General features: G+C 37.2%; 1 protein-coding gene and 1 long non-coding RNA gene across 2 annotated transcripts; both read right to left on the reverse strand.

Annotated features, from left to right (window-relative positions):
* Window positions 1-4,787: 4,787 nt before the first annotated feature.
* On the reverse strand, window positions 4,788-5,794 carry LOC104882404 (uncharacterized). Its single transcript, XR_009464573.1, has 2 exons — window positions 5,491-5,794; window positions 4,788-5,178 (listed from the first exon to the last, which is right to left on the reverse strand). It is a non-coding gene; the product is annotated as an uncharacterized LOC104882404 (long non-coding RNA).
* Window positions 5,795-8,318: 2,524 nt separating this feature from the next.
* On the reverse strand, window positions 8,319-15,835 carry LOC100852764 (protein IMPAIRED IN BABA-INDUCED STERILITY 1). Its single transcript, XM_010665038.3, has 9 exons — window positions 15,010-15,835; window positions 13,665-13,949; window positions 13,037-13,354; window positions 11,445-11,672; window positions 10,993-11,090; window positions 10,178-10,259; window positions 9,508-10,038; window positions 8,999-9,131; window positions 8,319-8,785 (listed from the first exon to the last, which is right to left on the reverse strand). The coding sequence occupies exons 1-9, from the start codon at window positions 15,373-15,375 to the stop codon at window positions 8,766-8,768; spliced, it is 2,061 nt and encodes a 686-aa protein (XP_010663340.1). The 5' UTR covers window positions 15,376-15,835; the 3' UTR covers window positions 8,319-8,765.
* Between the last annotated feature and the right edge of the window lie 435 nt (window positions 15,836-16,270).

Below are 16,270 nucleotides of genomic sequence, written 5' to 3' on the forward strand. Positions count from 1 at the left end.
GGAGACCGCGGGTCTCTCAATGCCCTGAGTGGCATAAGAAGGTACAACCAATGTCTGCGGCATGTGTGTCTGATCATAAACCGGACGAGGTGTCCGTGGCCTGTACTGATGAGATGCATAGGAAGAATGAGGCTCAGAAAACTGTGGGATCGGCTGATGGCGTCTGAAAGGCCTCTGACTGGATGAACTGATAGCGCCAACCTCTGTCGGTCTCGGTCCTATGAATGGTTTCTTCCCCTTAACATCACTAGGGGAAGAATCTGCCCATAAACCTCTCGTGATACCGTCCTCGACATCATACAAAGCCATAACCAGAGACCCAAAATCTGTGAACGGGGCCCCAACCACATGTCTGGCGATCCTCGGCTGTAGGCTCCTCAAAACCATCTGAATCTGGTCTCTCTCTGATGGTCTATCCACTATCTCAGCTATCTTCCCGCGCCAGCGGGAAATGAAAGAAGAAACGGACTCCTCTGTCCTCTGCCTCAGAGCCTCGAGCTCTCTCCTCGATACGTCTACAACAGTGTTAAACGAAAACTGTCGTAGGAACTCCTGGGCCAAGTCATCCCATGTACGGCGTCTCGAGGACTCCAGAGACGCAAACCAGCGCTGAGCCGCCCCACTCAGAGATAGGGGGAAAAGGGTGATCATCTGAGGCTCGTCTAGTCCATGAGCCCTCATCACGGTGCTATAAAGTCTGAGGTGGAGGCGCGGACAACCAATACCAGTGTACTTCTCAATATCTGGCATCCTGAACTTAGCCGGTAAACTGGCTACCGGCATACCCCCAAAATCATCCCAAACGACGGATCCATCTGACACTCTCATCTGTCTCATACACTGCTCGATGCGGTCCATGCGCGCATGCGTGTCATCAGCGACAACGGCCTGGGCGGCTGCGGGTGGAGCGATCTCAGAACGCCCGTGTAATACATATGGTGATGCCTGGTGCACTGAAGGAACGGGTGGGGGTGGTGGAGGTGGGTGTGAGTCATATGGCGTCTCATCCTGAACTGTCGGTGGTCTACCCTGCTGACCACTGATCTCCTGCCTGAGGCTAGCCAAAGCCTCCTGGATAGAAGCCATAGCGGCCGTGAACTGATCGACCGTGACAACCTGCTGATCCATATCAGGTGTATCTGAAACCCGAACTAATCTACCCTCTACTCTGATCCACGAAACTATACCCAGACTGAGAGTAAAAATCCTGATCCTGAAAGTACTCCTCCTCTGCTCTGATCCACAAAAGGTATATCAAGACGAGGAATCAAAGGTCCGATCCTACAAAGCACGAAGAACGGAATAAGGATATGGCTCGGGGAATGTATAGAAGAAAAGATAATCTGAACAGGAACAAGCAAAGCATCCAAATGAAGATGAGCGGTCCGACCGTACTCAAACTCGTCATGATCTCAGTGCACTCTCCACTGGAGACTAAACAGAGGGAAAATCGGATCCAAAACTGCGGCTACAGAGGCACGGAAAGCCCTCAGATGCACCCACGTGTAAGGAGGGAATCCTAATCGAAGGATCTACGGCTCAACCTACAAGGTCAAGGTGGCTCTAAATGGATAAGGGTGGACTTTAAAATATCCCTAGCAGAAGCGATCATACCCTCCTGCGGTACGCAACCCTCTGCACGCCTCAAAAAGAGACGGGGTGCTTCCATGCAAGGTGGTCATCACCTCCACACATGCACTACCTCGGCATCCCAGGGGGTTTCCTATGGTGAAACCTCTCAAACTCTCAACGCTCAATGGTCAACTAAAGTGCATAGTGAATGGTGTGGGTGCATCCGAAAATCCTAAGGATCTAGAGCAGAAGATGAAACACACTGGTCGCACGACTATCCATGAAACCTAGCTCGGGGCTATACAGGTCTTCAATGATCGGACTCCAATCGACATCAAAGTGCCGCTCTCCTCCAGAATGCTCCCGTGCATCGATATAGCCCGTCGCTAGACCCTACTCCTAATCTCTGGCTCGGTCAGAGAGCAAGCACACGGAAGGTCTCACACTTGCAATAGTGAGAACCAAGATGAAAGGAATGACCGAAACCAAGAGAGTTGGAGATAGGGGGATAGAAGTGAGACCCACATAGACAGACGACATGCAATCATGCAGAGGGAGGGCAGTCATGCATCATACAGTCAGGCAAAGCAGGATATATCACTCATGTACACACAAGATAAGCGAGAATACGACAATCAAGACGAATAGTGGTACAAACATCCTGCTCAAAGACGATCAAAATAGTATACAAGTCAAAGAATCAACATGTCAAGCTGAGTGATGTACAGTGGTGATTGTATGCATGTGAAGTGATCAGAACAATCATGGAAAAATCAGAGTCAATATGCTAAGCAAGGCAATAAGATCGATCAATATAATCAGCATGTCAATATCTCAAACGAATATATCAATGAAGCACAGGAGAAAACATGGCATCGAAATCCTCAATCAAGACAAATCAGTCAACATAATCAACATGTCAAAATCCCAAATGGACATATCATCTAAGCATGCATCAAAAGCTCTCAATGTGCAATCAAGAAATGAGCATCCACTGATCGTCCAATCGAATGCGACGTCTGCTTCACTCTAAGTTCAAGTTTGACCCTCTAAGTCATCCCCAGTGGAGTCGCCATTTTGTGGACCCCGCATTTCGGCTCAATGCATTTCCCACTCGATGGCGAAACTCGATTTTGATTTCGAAAAATTGATCTTTATTGATTAAGAAAAATGACTTGGAGTCGCCACTTATTTTTGTTTTATTTTTAAAGGGTAAACAAAATAAGAAAGAAAAACCCTAAGTGTGACTCCTTATTTTGGAAAAGGCGATCTGTGAAAAACCGGATCGGGTTCGGGGGTTAGGTTACTTATCGGGAAGGTACGGTAAAGACCGTAGCACCCCTCTAAGCCCCTAAAGTCGGGTCTCTACTAATAAAATGAAGCTGACATGACAATCAATAGGAAAATCAATGGATACTAGAGTCGATTATGTACATATAGGAATCAAAACATGCATAGAGAATGACTAGAATAGGAACGGATGCATACCTGAGCCACGAACGAGCGATGCGCTATCATAAAAGCAAAGTCAGTGCACAATATAGAGCACGAAATATATCACATGCATTACCAAACATAAATTAAAATTGTTCGCAGGAAAAACTAGCTTTTTGAAATTCATTTTGAAAATCGGAGTCTTAGAGATTATTTGAAAATTGGGTTTTTAGAAATTAAATATAAAAATGAGAATTTTAGAAATTAAATTTGAAAGGAATTGGAATTTCAGAGAACTAAGTTTGGGAATCGGAATTTTGAAGAATTATTTAAAGACGAAATTTTAATAAATAAATAAGTGGATAAATAAATGAATGGAATAATAATAATGATGAAATTTTGGGAAATTATTTGGAGATGAGATTTTAAATGTATGAATAAGTGAATAAATAAATGAACGGGATAATAATAATAACGAAAATAATCATTAAACAGTTGAATGTGAATAGTGGAATTTTTGAGATTGAAAATTAAATTCGGAAATCAGATTTTTCAAGAATTGAATTTTAATGATTTGAATTTTAAAAAGAAATAAATAAATAAATATGGAATAATAATAATAATAATAACAAAAATAATGGTTAAGCGAATGAACGTGAATAGTGGAATTTTTTTAGATTGAAAATTAAATTCGGAAGTAAGATTTTTGAATAATTAAACCTTAATGATTTGAATTTTTAAAAGCAATAAGTAAATAAATATGGAATGATAATAATAATAACAAAAATAATGTTTAAACGAATGAACGTGAATAGTGGAATTTTTTAGATTGAAAATTAAATTCGAAAAAGGGAATTTTGAAAAATTGAACTTTAATTATTGGAATTTGTAAAATAAATTAATGGAATAATAATGCTAATTAACGGAAATAATATTTAAACGAACAAAATGAATAGTGAAATTTTTGGGATTGAAAATTAAATTAGGACACTGGATTTTTGAAGAATTGGATTTTAATGATCAAAATAATAAATAAATATGGGGTAATAATACTAATTAACGAGAACAGTATTTAAACGAGTAAAAATGAATAGTGGAATTTTGGGATTAAAAGTTAAATTAGGACGCTAGATTTTTGAAGAATTGGATTTTAATGATCAAAAATAATAAATAAATATGGAGTAATAATACTAATTAATGAAAATAATATTTAAACGAGTAAAAATAAATAGTGAAATTTTTGGGATTAAAAGTTAAATTAGGACATCAGATTTTTTTAATAACTGAACTTGAATAATTTGAATTTTTAAATGAAATAATTAAATAAATATGGGATAATAATAATAACGATAATAAATAATATTTAAACGGATGAAAGTGAATGATGGAATTTTTGAGATTGAATATTAAATTAGGAAGTCAAATTTTCGAATAACTAAACTTGAATGATTTGAATTTTTAAATGAAATAATTAAATAAATATTGAATAATAATAATAATAATAATAATAATAATAATAATAATAATAATAACTAAATAAACGAGTGTGAAAAATTGGAATTGTGGGAATTGGAGATTAGAATTTGGAATCCGGAACTTGGAGGAATTATTTAAATGGGTACACAATAAACTAGAAACATACATAATAATAAATAAGTAAAAGGATAAAACTCATGTCTTATATGCTAACACCTGGACCATAAAGAGGCTTGGGGTTTTTTTATTGTTACCCCAAGAACATTCCTTTGGCTTGCACGTGGCCATTAACTTTTTGCAACCAATTAAATAATCTTTTCCCTCACACTCTCCTTCTTCCACAAGAATTATTACAGAATTCCACAGTATTTATTTCTACAGAGATACACTATATATCACCAATCTTCAACATCAAAACTGAAAATATCAACTATGAAAACGACATCTGAACTGAACATGACAAAATCACCCAAAGATGCACACACAACATTCAACGTCAAACGCAAAAATTATATTAACTATCAAGGCAAGAGACGAGCTGAAAATGATAGAATCACCCACAGATGCCCACACTTCGCGGCCCCCGCAGCGTCGAAAACCGGGGGAAATTCAAAGACAACCAAGGCATATAGAATCATTTTTTTTTGCAGTGGAAGGCCGGGTTTCGAGCAAAATTACTTTTGAAGCCTGGAAACTCTGAAAAATCAAAAGCTAAAGCTTCTGCTCATATCCACCATTGAGGCAAGAAAGTGGAGAAGAAGGCAGAGCATGCATATATATATATGTAAAAGAAAACTGTTGGGTCTTGCCTCATTCCACAGATGCTGCCGGGAGGGGTTTCAAAAATCAAATGCAATGACGAGTCTACACTCGGGATATCCCAAAACAAGAAGCAAAAATGCACAAGTGGTCTCCAGATATCAAAGGGATCCGCAAGTGACTAAAAAAAAAAAAAACAGAGGAAAACAGTTCAAAACAGGGGAGAAGCAAAATAAATTAGAATCATACCTGAACCCAGAGAAGTCAGGGTGAGTGGATCCTCAGATCCTTTTCCTTTCTCGTTTTCCTCCCGGATATCTTCCTTCTTGCAACCTCTAAAATCCCTCAGCTTCCTCTGTTTTTCCCTTCGAGCTCCTCCTCTCTCCCCCTCCGGATTCCCTTCCTTTCTCTCCTTCTTCTTTTCTCTCGTGTCTTCCTTAGCAAGCCAGCCGTATCCCCGTCCCATCTGCCAGCCCAAAAGCTCTGCCTTCTCCCCCCGTTTTCGCTTCCAGCCGTCCTCGGGTGGATAAAGAAAGCAGCAAAAAAGGAGAAAAAAAAAAAGAAAATCAATGCAAAAAATGCAAAAAAAAAAAAAAAAACCTGCCCCCAGTTGAGGGGGTCTACAGTAATACATTTGACCAAAAAGTGAATGCAATACTAATTATCTTAGATAGTTGGTTGAAATTTATATTTTATAAACCCGAGTTTCTATTTTATGGTTTTTTTATATATATAAGTGTATGAAAATATATTGTTTATGCTTAGACTTTATTTTTAAACTTAAAATTTTGGACTAATTTTTAATATAGAGTCAATTATTTGATGATAAAAAATTTTCAAATATAGTATAAAGTTTGATTTTAAATATTATTATGATTGGTCTTTCAATCGATTTTGTAGGTATTTTATTTCGTAACTATGATTTTATATAAACAGATGAAATATATTACTTATATTTTTAAAACAAAAAAATATACAAAAAAAAATTTACTTTGCATAAAAATAAATAAAATATTAGATTTCATTAAAAATGAATTAATTTATATTTATTTTAATTTAATTAAAATTCTTAATGGGAGCATGGAATTTTCTCAATCTTACCTTGTCACGCTTGGAATGAGATAATATTTATTTAAATTAAAAATTCTTATTAAAGAAATTACTGAAAAAAAATAATGTTATAATATATAAAAATAATTTAAGTTTTATTTCTGATGTCTTGCAACCCAAGTAATTCAAACTTATTTTGTAATTCCAACCTCCTCTTACTTAGCCGAGAAATACGAACATTTTTCGTAATCTCCCTCTAAAATAAAATTTGTTGTTGAAAAGACGTGATTGCCCCTGCATTTCCCAATAGTATTACGACACGTGGTTACTTGAAGTCAACGATTTGACTCCATTACTCAAGGCAGCCCACGTTGCTGAAACCTCAGAAACGGACCTTCCTGGACTTAGTGCTTTTCTGTCACCTTTCAATTATTTATTAATCAACCTTATTTTTTTATTATTAAAAATTATAATAAAGTAAACATCACATGAATCGCACGTGTGACCATATTGATTATAACACCCAAATTAAATCCAACGGTCGGTGATCCAATTCATACTTCATTTAATATAATAATAATTATTTTTAATAATAGTGATTACATGCAAAATCGCTTTTATTATATTTCCAATAAAAATCTTTTTATTTTGCAGCAATTGAAAAAGTTGATGCTCAAGAAAATATAACGGAAAGAAAATAAATACAAGAAAAATAAGAATAAAAAATAGATTTAAAAATAATAAATTATTATTATTATTTTTTTTCATTTTTTTTTTCCTGGTATTAAAGGTAACACTGAATTGAAGAGGAATAGAGGATGGAATAGAAAGAATGGTGGAATGAAGAGATAGTCCCTGCTATGAGTATAGCGAAGAAATTTGTAGTGGATAAAATGATTTGGGGCAGAGAGATGAAGATGTTGGGGATATCAAAACTTAAATTGTTTGGAGTGTTGAGGAAATGATAATGTGTTTGTTAGAGTCATGATGGGTGTAAGGGAGGGAGGTGGGATACAGGGAGTCAGGGACCACTTCCAAAATTCCAAATGGAAGCTCCTCTCTCCTCTCTCCTCTCTCCGCCCTTTCCAATTTTCGAAGCAGAGCAGCACTGTTAAAACAATAAAGCTGAAAACTGTCAATAAAATTTAATAATAAAGTCCTCAGACTCACACTGTCATCATTTGGCCTCTCATGGGTGTTGTCACTTGTGGTATTCAATCTCACCAAGTCACCATTAGGCATTAGACCTCTTGCTTCTTCAACAGAAGGGTTGAAGATTTAGTGAAAGCAATTATCCAACCGCCATATTTAAAAAAAATGGTGGTGGTGACACATAGGCCCAATGCTCCCTCATCCATCCCTAAGTCCTGTCATTGTAACCATGGAGGAGCCCGCTCTTCCAAATGCTCCATTGCAAACACACCCCTCCTTTAATTCGCCATTATCTCCTTAGTCCATAAATGGCTCCATTGGATTTGTCGTATGATTTTGTAGTTTTGTGCATGTGTCGGCATTGCATGCAACCACCCGATGTTGATTGATTTCGAATTCACATTCGTACATGCGCCTTCCTTCTCACCTGCTCTCTCTTTTCTTTTCTTTCTTTCTTTTTTTTTTTTTAAGTGTCGAGGATAATGAAGATTTGGGTCATTCTCATTTAGTTTTGAGGCTGAACATTGGTAAAAAAATTTCTAAATTCTCATTGGGAATACGTGAATGATCAGGATCAGGCCCAATAATGGTCCATGAATAATTACCAAGCCTGGCGGCTGGTGAAATAGCTAATAAGGTGGGCCAGGCGGGTAGGCTCGGGCCAAGCTTTTCACTTAACAGATGTGGTTTACCTAATAATGGGCCATGCACGGGTGCACAAACCTTGGAGAAGGGTAATCCGGTTGAAGATTGGGGGAGGATTATAAGAAAAAGGTCATTCCAGTATACTAAGGAGGCATATATATACATCCGACATGTTCAGATGGATCAAAAAAACTTCAAACAATCAGAAAAGTATCCAAGGAAACCGGATGTGATGGTGAGAAGAGGAAGCCTGATATCACAAGCCTTATGAACCATTGAACATGTACAAGACTATTCTCAGGTCCTAACTATACATTGCTGGGATGATTCCATATAGCTTGAAGACAAAAAAATTTTGAACAAAAAGACAAAATTTGAAAAAAAAAAACTAATTTTGTTTAAAAGATGAGAACGAATCATAATCCCAGACCTTCATTTGCTCTCCCCAGACTTTTAAAAGCTCTGTGGGCTCAACTAGCAGTTGCATCGGATTGCATTTTCTCAGCTTTTGTTGGTCACAAGCCTCAAGATAAAGATGCTGTTTGGTTGTTGAATCATTGGCATGACTGTCGCGTTTGGCAGCCTGGTTGGATGTCTTTCTTGAGTACATCCTGATCATCTGGTCCCTCATCCGAGGCTTCTCGTTCCTACATCCTCAATCTGAGCATATCTGAAGACTACTTCCCATTTTTCTTGCCTGTAATACAAATATTATTATTGTTATCTTATACTTGTCCCTCAAGTAATTATCTGATTTAGAGCATATCCACTAACCAAATCCTGGACAATAAAGGGCAAAGAGGCAAAAAATTGTGATGGTTGATCTAAGGATGGAAAGGAAGACAAACGAATAAGAAACTAGACTACAAAAGCCTAAGCTGGAACTGTACTTCCAAAAATAAACCTGTACCTCTTTGGAACCATGATCTTCTGACTGCTTGGCGGATATGGCGTTCATGTCTCTCTAAGAGTTCATCAACTCTATGTGATTGAGATAACAAGGGTCCTGAAAATTCAACCTTTTCCCCTTGATCCTGATAACTCTGCAGCAGTCCAAAATTGAGATAGTCGAAGAATTGAATCAGAAAAAGGATGAAAAATAGAATTGATACACATGGGTTCACAAGTATGTTCATTGGTAAAATTAGGGTTTGAATTTGCAGGTTAAAAAAATCAAAGGATTTAATTGAACTAGTTGGAGCCCAAATAGGCATCTCCATTTTGGTTAGTGGTTCCAAATGTTATAAATTTGGACAGAAATGGAAAATTTGCAAATTTCTTTGGACTTTAAGCCACTTCAAAATTTTGACAAGTTTTGGGCTTCTTTCTACAAACAAGCACAATAATCATTATCCATATTCAATTTCCAAGGAAACCAAGATTTAAAATTGTGATTAGTGCTAAAAACACCAAACTTACCAAATGATTTCTCTTAGCTGCCATTTCCTCTCTTCGATACATTGGCAGTGATAGTTCCTGTGAGTGGTACATATCAGAAGCATCAAATGAATCCGGACGCTCAAACTGGCCCCATTGTTTTAGCATCACACGCTTGGCAATTTCAGATGAATCATAGCCTCTAGAATCAGTGCGGCCACCATTTGAAACATCAGAATTTTCCAGCCTATTTGAATTATTCCTTGCATGCAATGCAGCGTTAGGTTCCAATGCATTACAACCAAGACCTCTTGAACTGGACCTACTGTGTGATCTTGTGGACGCATCATCTTTCCGCCTTTTTGCCCATGCAAAGCCACTTGATGTTGAAACTTGCAAAGGGCCAGAAAAGGGAATGTCCCCTTGAGATGCATTCTTCATGTGAGAAGCCTCTGTCAGTACATCAATTGAGGGCTTTGGAGGCTCTCCACCTAACTTGCCATCTCCTTCCTTGAAAATATGAAAGCCATTTCCATTAAGTTTATGGGGACCTTGGGTTTGAGCAGTAAAATTCTGCACAGAAAGGAACAAAACAATCAATGAGAATTACCGTTCTTACTAACTAGTGATAATACACAAAGGTGGTGGGGATGAGTATAGGGGGGAGGAGGGAGGTAGAGAGAGAGAGAGAGAGAGAGAGAGAGAGAGAGACCTCTGCTGGTACCAGTTTGTTGATTCCATTTGGTTTTCTTGTTGGTTTTTCAGACCCACGTACTCTTCCACCAACCTTTTTCCTGAAAGTCCAGAGCATTATTCTTTGATAATCTTTTAAAAACATATTACAGTATTAGTGCTAAAAGAGTGAATGAATTCCTAAGTACTTGCAATTATGTGGAACCTTCATCAAGTTGGCTTCAGTTAGTGCAATAATAATATGGAGAAATTTCCTAAACTTCAAGAAACACAATCTCAAAGGTAAATATAATGATGGGGCTTTCAGATGTCACATGGAAATTGAATACGTCCCTAGGGTTTCCATAAGATACAATAAGAGTCCAATGTGAGTCCAAAATGCCTTGAAACAACACGGTCTCTAAGGTAAGTATACTAATGGAGCTTTTAGATGTTCCATTGAAATTGAATCGACCCTTAGTTTCTGCATAAGATACACTATGAGTCCAACATGAGTTTGTTTTTCTTAGCACTTCCTTGAAACAAGGCTGTCTTAGAGCTTCAATATAAGTGATCAAATTTCCATTTTCATGTTAGTGATTATGGTGATCATATTAAGTACCAGCAAATGTATTCAAATTCTACGTTAAATGCATTGGATGGATTCAATTTGATTTCTTGCCACCACTATCTAAGAGATTGGACTCACAACACCCAAATCAAGTCAATCTAGAACAAATCCACATGCTTATTTTAGACTAGATATGGACAACAACCAAAGAAGAACCATACTTGTTTAAGCAAGGCTATCTAACAAAAATCTTTCATTAGATAGAGAAAAATGAGAAACCTCACCTCCTTGACTCCTCGCGATTTTTAGCATCAATCTCTTTGTTAGGTGAATATTTTGGCAAGCTCGAGGGGTCACATGCATAAGGCTTTGTTTTGAAATACTGAAGATGACATATAAATTCATGTTAGAGGGATTCTAGAGATGTAAATGAAACCTTCAACATGGATATAAAATTGGCACATGCATGCTTTATTTGGTTTAGTACCAAGGTCAAGGTGCAAGAACTAGAATTTTAGTGCACTTGATTAGAAGGAAAATAAATAACTAAATTTATCAATCATGAAATATAGGCTATGCAAAATAGAAATAAACTTCTTGAGCATATGGTAGGATAGAATTGCAATTGAATGGTAGGTTAACTTCTATGCATGCCAACGAATCAAGTTCATTTGGTGCAACCTGCATATCAAGAATTCAAACAAGAAACGATATGAACATTGTTTTGTATAAATACCTCAGATGCAAGAGCAGAGGAGGCAGTCCCACGCTTATATGGTTCTACTGAAAGCAAAGTTTCTATCAGGTCCACAGAAATTGTTGGGAGATCTTTAAAGGACTCTCGAAGACAACTCTCATAAGGCTGCTGTGGTTTGAATAGTGTTGCATGAGGAAGTTTAGACTTTTTCCAGTATTCATCTGGAGGGGAACCACAAAGCTTGAAAATCTTGTGTAATTGTTCAACCTGTGGGTGGAACAATAAGATTTCTTTAAGAACTTCAGCTGGCTAAAAATCAAAACTAAATAAATGAGAGCTATTCCTCACTTAAATTATTGTTATAATACTTTCTTGGAAATGAGAGCTATTCCTCACTTAAATTATTGTTATAATACTTTCTTGGATAAGTTCTTTTATATTTCATAATATCGTCGCATGGTCAGGGTATGTACATGAAATTTTTTGACAAGAAATGGTACAGGTACAAATATTTATGATTTCAGTCTTTGTAGATGGATCTGTAAAAGATTAAGACAGAAATCTTATACTTGTTTTCAAAAAATTTGATGCAAAGTATCCAGTTTTGATAATCAGGAATATCTGCTAAATAAGCAAAAATTATAAATTGAATGAGAATACAATTGAACACCATAATAAAGGGTCTTTAAAAGTGACGGATAGCCCCCAGTTACTGAGATTTTTAAAAAAAAATAGAGTTACCGATTTACCCTCTCTCTCATTTATAGTATACACACATACAATTTGTTTATTCCATTTTACTTTTATAACAATCACCATACACATCAGTTGGCTCAAGTGGCAAAGAGGTTGGTGAAGAGAGGGGAGATTCTAGGTTGATTTCATTTAAAAGAAAGTTCCCTATAAAAGGTATGGTAATGGACACTGCTTAACTATTACCCAATCACAATCACATTGTGACTAGCTGCCCAGTCATTGGATTATTGTCCATTTTTAGGCTATGACAACTAATTTAAATGTGCCTTAAGTAAGATTTTCATCTCCCTCCTATACCCAACCATTAAAAAAAAAAAAATCGCTTGAAAAACTAAGTTGTTCAAGTCAATTTATAATTCTTCAAGGGTGAAAAAAATTTGGTTTTTGAGGTTGTTTTGTCTCAGAAATGGTCTGAGAAACTTAAATCACACTTTATTTTTTCTTTTGGGTAAAATAAGGGTTTTAGACATATATGCTAGTTGGACATAGTTTAATATCACAAGGAAGTTTTACCCAATGTGAAAAACATAGAAATGATAGGTACTCCATGAATTTAGTGTGTTCCGCTTCATTTTATTTTGAATCTACTTCCAAATTGACCTATGAAACTAGAAGGTCCGCCAATCCTCCTAGTCATCAGAAGTCATTCTTCCTTAAAGTTTACACCATATGCATCTCTCCCCCGTTTGTGGATTGTTATACGTCAGTGGAACTAATCATCTGACCTAGCCAGTTCTGGTTAAAGAGCCCAATGTTGCTAAATCTACAATTTTCTCATCCTAGTCTCCATCCATTGAAATACTCAGATTATTGAGATGCTAAATTAACCCAACATATTCTTATGGGAAAACCATGTGCTTCAGTTAAGTAATTACCTCAGTTCTCCCTTTAAGGATGGGTCTACCAACAAGAAGTTCGGCAAACACACATCCAACACTCCAAAGATCCACAGATGCTCCATAATCTGTTGACCCCAGCAAAAGTTCAGGAGGACGGTACCATAAAGTCACAACGCGACTGGTTAGAGGTTGCCTGTACACAGAGCTACAGAAGTTTGCCAACCCAAAATCAGCAATTTTCAAAATCCCTTCATTATTAACCAGAAGATTTGCTCCTTTAATGTCCCGATGCATCACACCACGAGAGTGACAGTGCTCAAGCCCAGATAACAACTGCTTCGTGTAACACTTGACCTACAAAAGAAATCAATTTTCTTTTGAATATAGAAATAAACATAGCTAAACTCAGGGGGTAATCAAACACCAAGTGAAATTGAAATCATTTCTTTTGCTTTTATGCATTTAAATGAACTTTAAGAAAATGTGCCTGGGCAATCATGTTACTGTTGTTTTTTGGTATTATAGTAATTATTCCAGTTTATATAATTGGCTCATTTGTCTAATGCAATGGAATAAGAATAGAAACCTTTTTTTTTTTTGTCCAGTGCATTGTCCAAATACCATCACATAGAACCCTTAGAGAACTAATCCATGAAGAACAAACCTGTGACTCACTGAACTTGATGTCAGGGCATGACATGAGTCCAGAAAGATCGTGTTCCATGTACTCGAAGACAAGGTATATGCTACACGATAATCGGGAAGTAATCAAACCGTCCAATTTCACAATGTTTGGATGGTCAAGCCTGCGGAGTATCGTTATTTCTCGTGCCATAAACCTAACGCTCTCAGGCTCAAAGTTGTCAAACCGCACCTTCTTTAAAGCAACTACTCGCCCAGTTTCTAGTTCACGAGCTCGGAACACAGTGCTATATGTACCTTGTCCGATCTGTTGAAGCAGTTAAATTGAATAAGCTTGTTGCAAGAAAGATAATCTTGTAGGGAATCTAGAATTTCATGGAAGTGGAACCATGTTCTATCAATGAATACCCAAAACAGGAAAAAGAGACTATAAATAAAATTAGGAAAAAAAAAAATACATGATGGCATATGGAGAATCTACTTGTTCTCAAGATGTGTAATAGAGGAGTGAGACACCCGGGTGACTCTGCTTAGTCCTTTCATAAGGAAGTACTTTGGAAAAATAGTCCACCCATAAACTTTGTGATTAGTAAGGAAAAATCCATAATAAAAGAAGAAACTCAGCACCTAATTTGCTCCAAAAAAAACTACTATAACAGAAGTAGGTGGTCAAATTAGAGGAAGCTCAAAATTAAAACATTTACATGTTTAGAAGTAGGAGAATAACAGCTGCCTACTGAAAATTCAAAAGACTCTGTAAATGGAGGATTAAATATTGCCAAATGCCCTTTTTTTTTTTTTTCAAATTTCTGGTCCATGGAGAGGGAAGCTACCAGGACTCATCACAACACATTGGCCAACTCCAGTCTCCAATCCAATCGCTTGGGAACTTTACTACCCAGCAACTTCAAAGTTGTCAGGCAGTAATGAATTGGAAATCATCAGACATAGGCTCCCAAATGTCAGTGCACATTGGTAGACTGCATTGATAGCAAAATGCAGAAATTTTCAACTCTAACACGTGAACTTACACATCCTCCAAGAAACAGGCAATTGAAGAAACAACACATTATAGTCATGATACTCAGTTTCTTCACAAAATTCTAAAACTCACCACTTAAAACAAGATTCATGCATGAACTTATTTTTATCAGAAACTAATGTTTTATTACGCTGAAATTAATTAAGAGAGACACCAAATTAATCTGTGGACTGATTACACTCAGATCAAATTATCTGCATTAGACTCAAAAAATTAAGAAAAAAAAAATCTTAAGTGGAAGATGGGTGTGATGATTAATTTTAATAGAATTTATATTAATTCATTCAGTGCGAAACGGAAGTTGGAAAATTTATGTACTACAAACCTTCTCCAATGTCTGGTAAGAATCGGCTCGGAGAGGGACCCAACCCTGAATGGCTTCGCCGGCGACGGCGCTGAGCCATGCCGGCCATCCGGCGGCGACTTGCTCTCCCTCCACATACTTGTGCAAATTCCCCAATCTGAAGCTCAAGGAGTCGCCACCCCCATTCGAACTCACCCTCCCTGACTCACCTAACTCGCTTCCACTCAGCCCCGACTCACCACCACCGCTCTTTTTCTTCTTCTCGAATTCCGCGGCCACCACCCTACCTCCACGGCTCCGACCCGAACCCGCATTGTCCCTAAACGCAACCGAAACATCGAAAGCAGGCGTCACCGACACCGCCTGTTTCGAGCTCACACAACCCATCAGTTAACAGTCACGAGCCACGAGCCACGACCCAGAACCATGGACCGGAACTGGGCAAACCCAGATCGACCCAGATCGGGAAAATGGGTCAATTGGGTGAGTTTCGGCAACCTCAGCTCCGATGGAGGTCGCGGAACAACAAAAACGAAGATCACAGGAAAATAGCCTTTATACCAGATTTCCAAACATAGAACTTTCACATTCCTTGTCTCTCCACTTTGGTTTCTTTTTCTCTCTCTTCTCAATCTTTGTTGAGTTGTGCGGCAATTGCGGGAGGTGGAGGATAGAGCAATTTAATGGAGTCTCATAAACGGAATGAGCGAAATCAACGCAAAGTTGAACTTGTGGTTTGAAATATTTTTTGTGTTTTTGTTTTGTGAAATCATGAAAAACAAAAGTAAACTCCTTTTTTGTTTTGTTTTTTTTTTTTCCTTTTTCCTTCCCCTTTTTTGTTTTTTTGCTCTTGTCATTGATTTTAAATTCTGTGTCTTTGTTTTCAGCTGCCTTTGCTTTGCTGTTCTCACTTGTCAAAGCCCATACCAATACACCAAGCCCAACGTTTTGTTTTCATTTGCTCTATAAGCTTTGTCTCATCCTCAATTCCAACTAAAAAACAATTCTCATTAAATATATATATAATAAAACTAAATTTAATTATTTTAAATTCCATCAAAATTAAAAATAATTTAAATATGGGATTGTCACAAGTACAATGTCTTCATAAATTCTTTTACTTTATTACCCATCTTCTCATATGTGTAACATTAATAACGAAGCTGCATTACTCACATTTAAAGAACAACTGATACTTAACAAATTTAATTAAAACCATATGGAATGAATTTGAATTTGAATTAATAAATGGGTTGCTCAGTAGTATGAGTTTAAGACCAAA

This window comes from Vitis vinifera, chromosome 17 (assembly GCF_030704535.1).
Source record: "Vitis vinifera cultivar Pinot Noir 40024 chromosome 17, ASM3070453v1".
NCBI lineage: Eukaryota > Viridiplantae > Streptophyta > Magnoliopsida > Vitales > Vitaceae > Vitis > Vitis vinifera.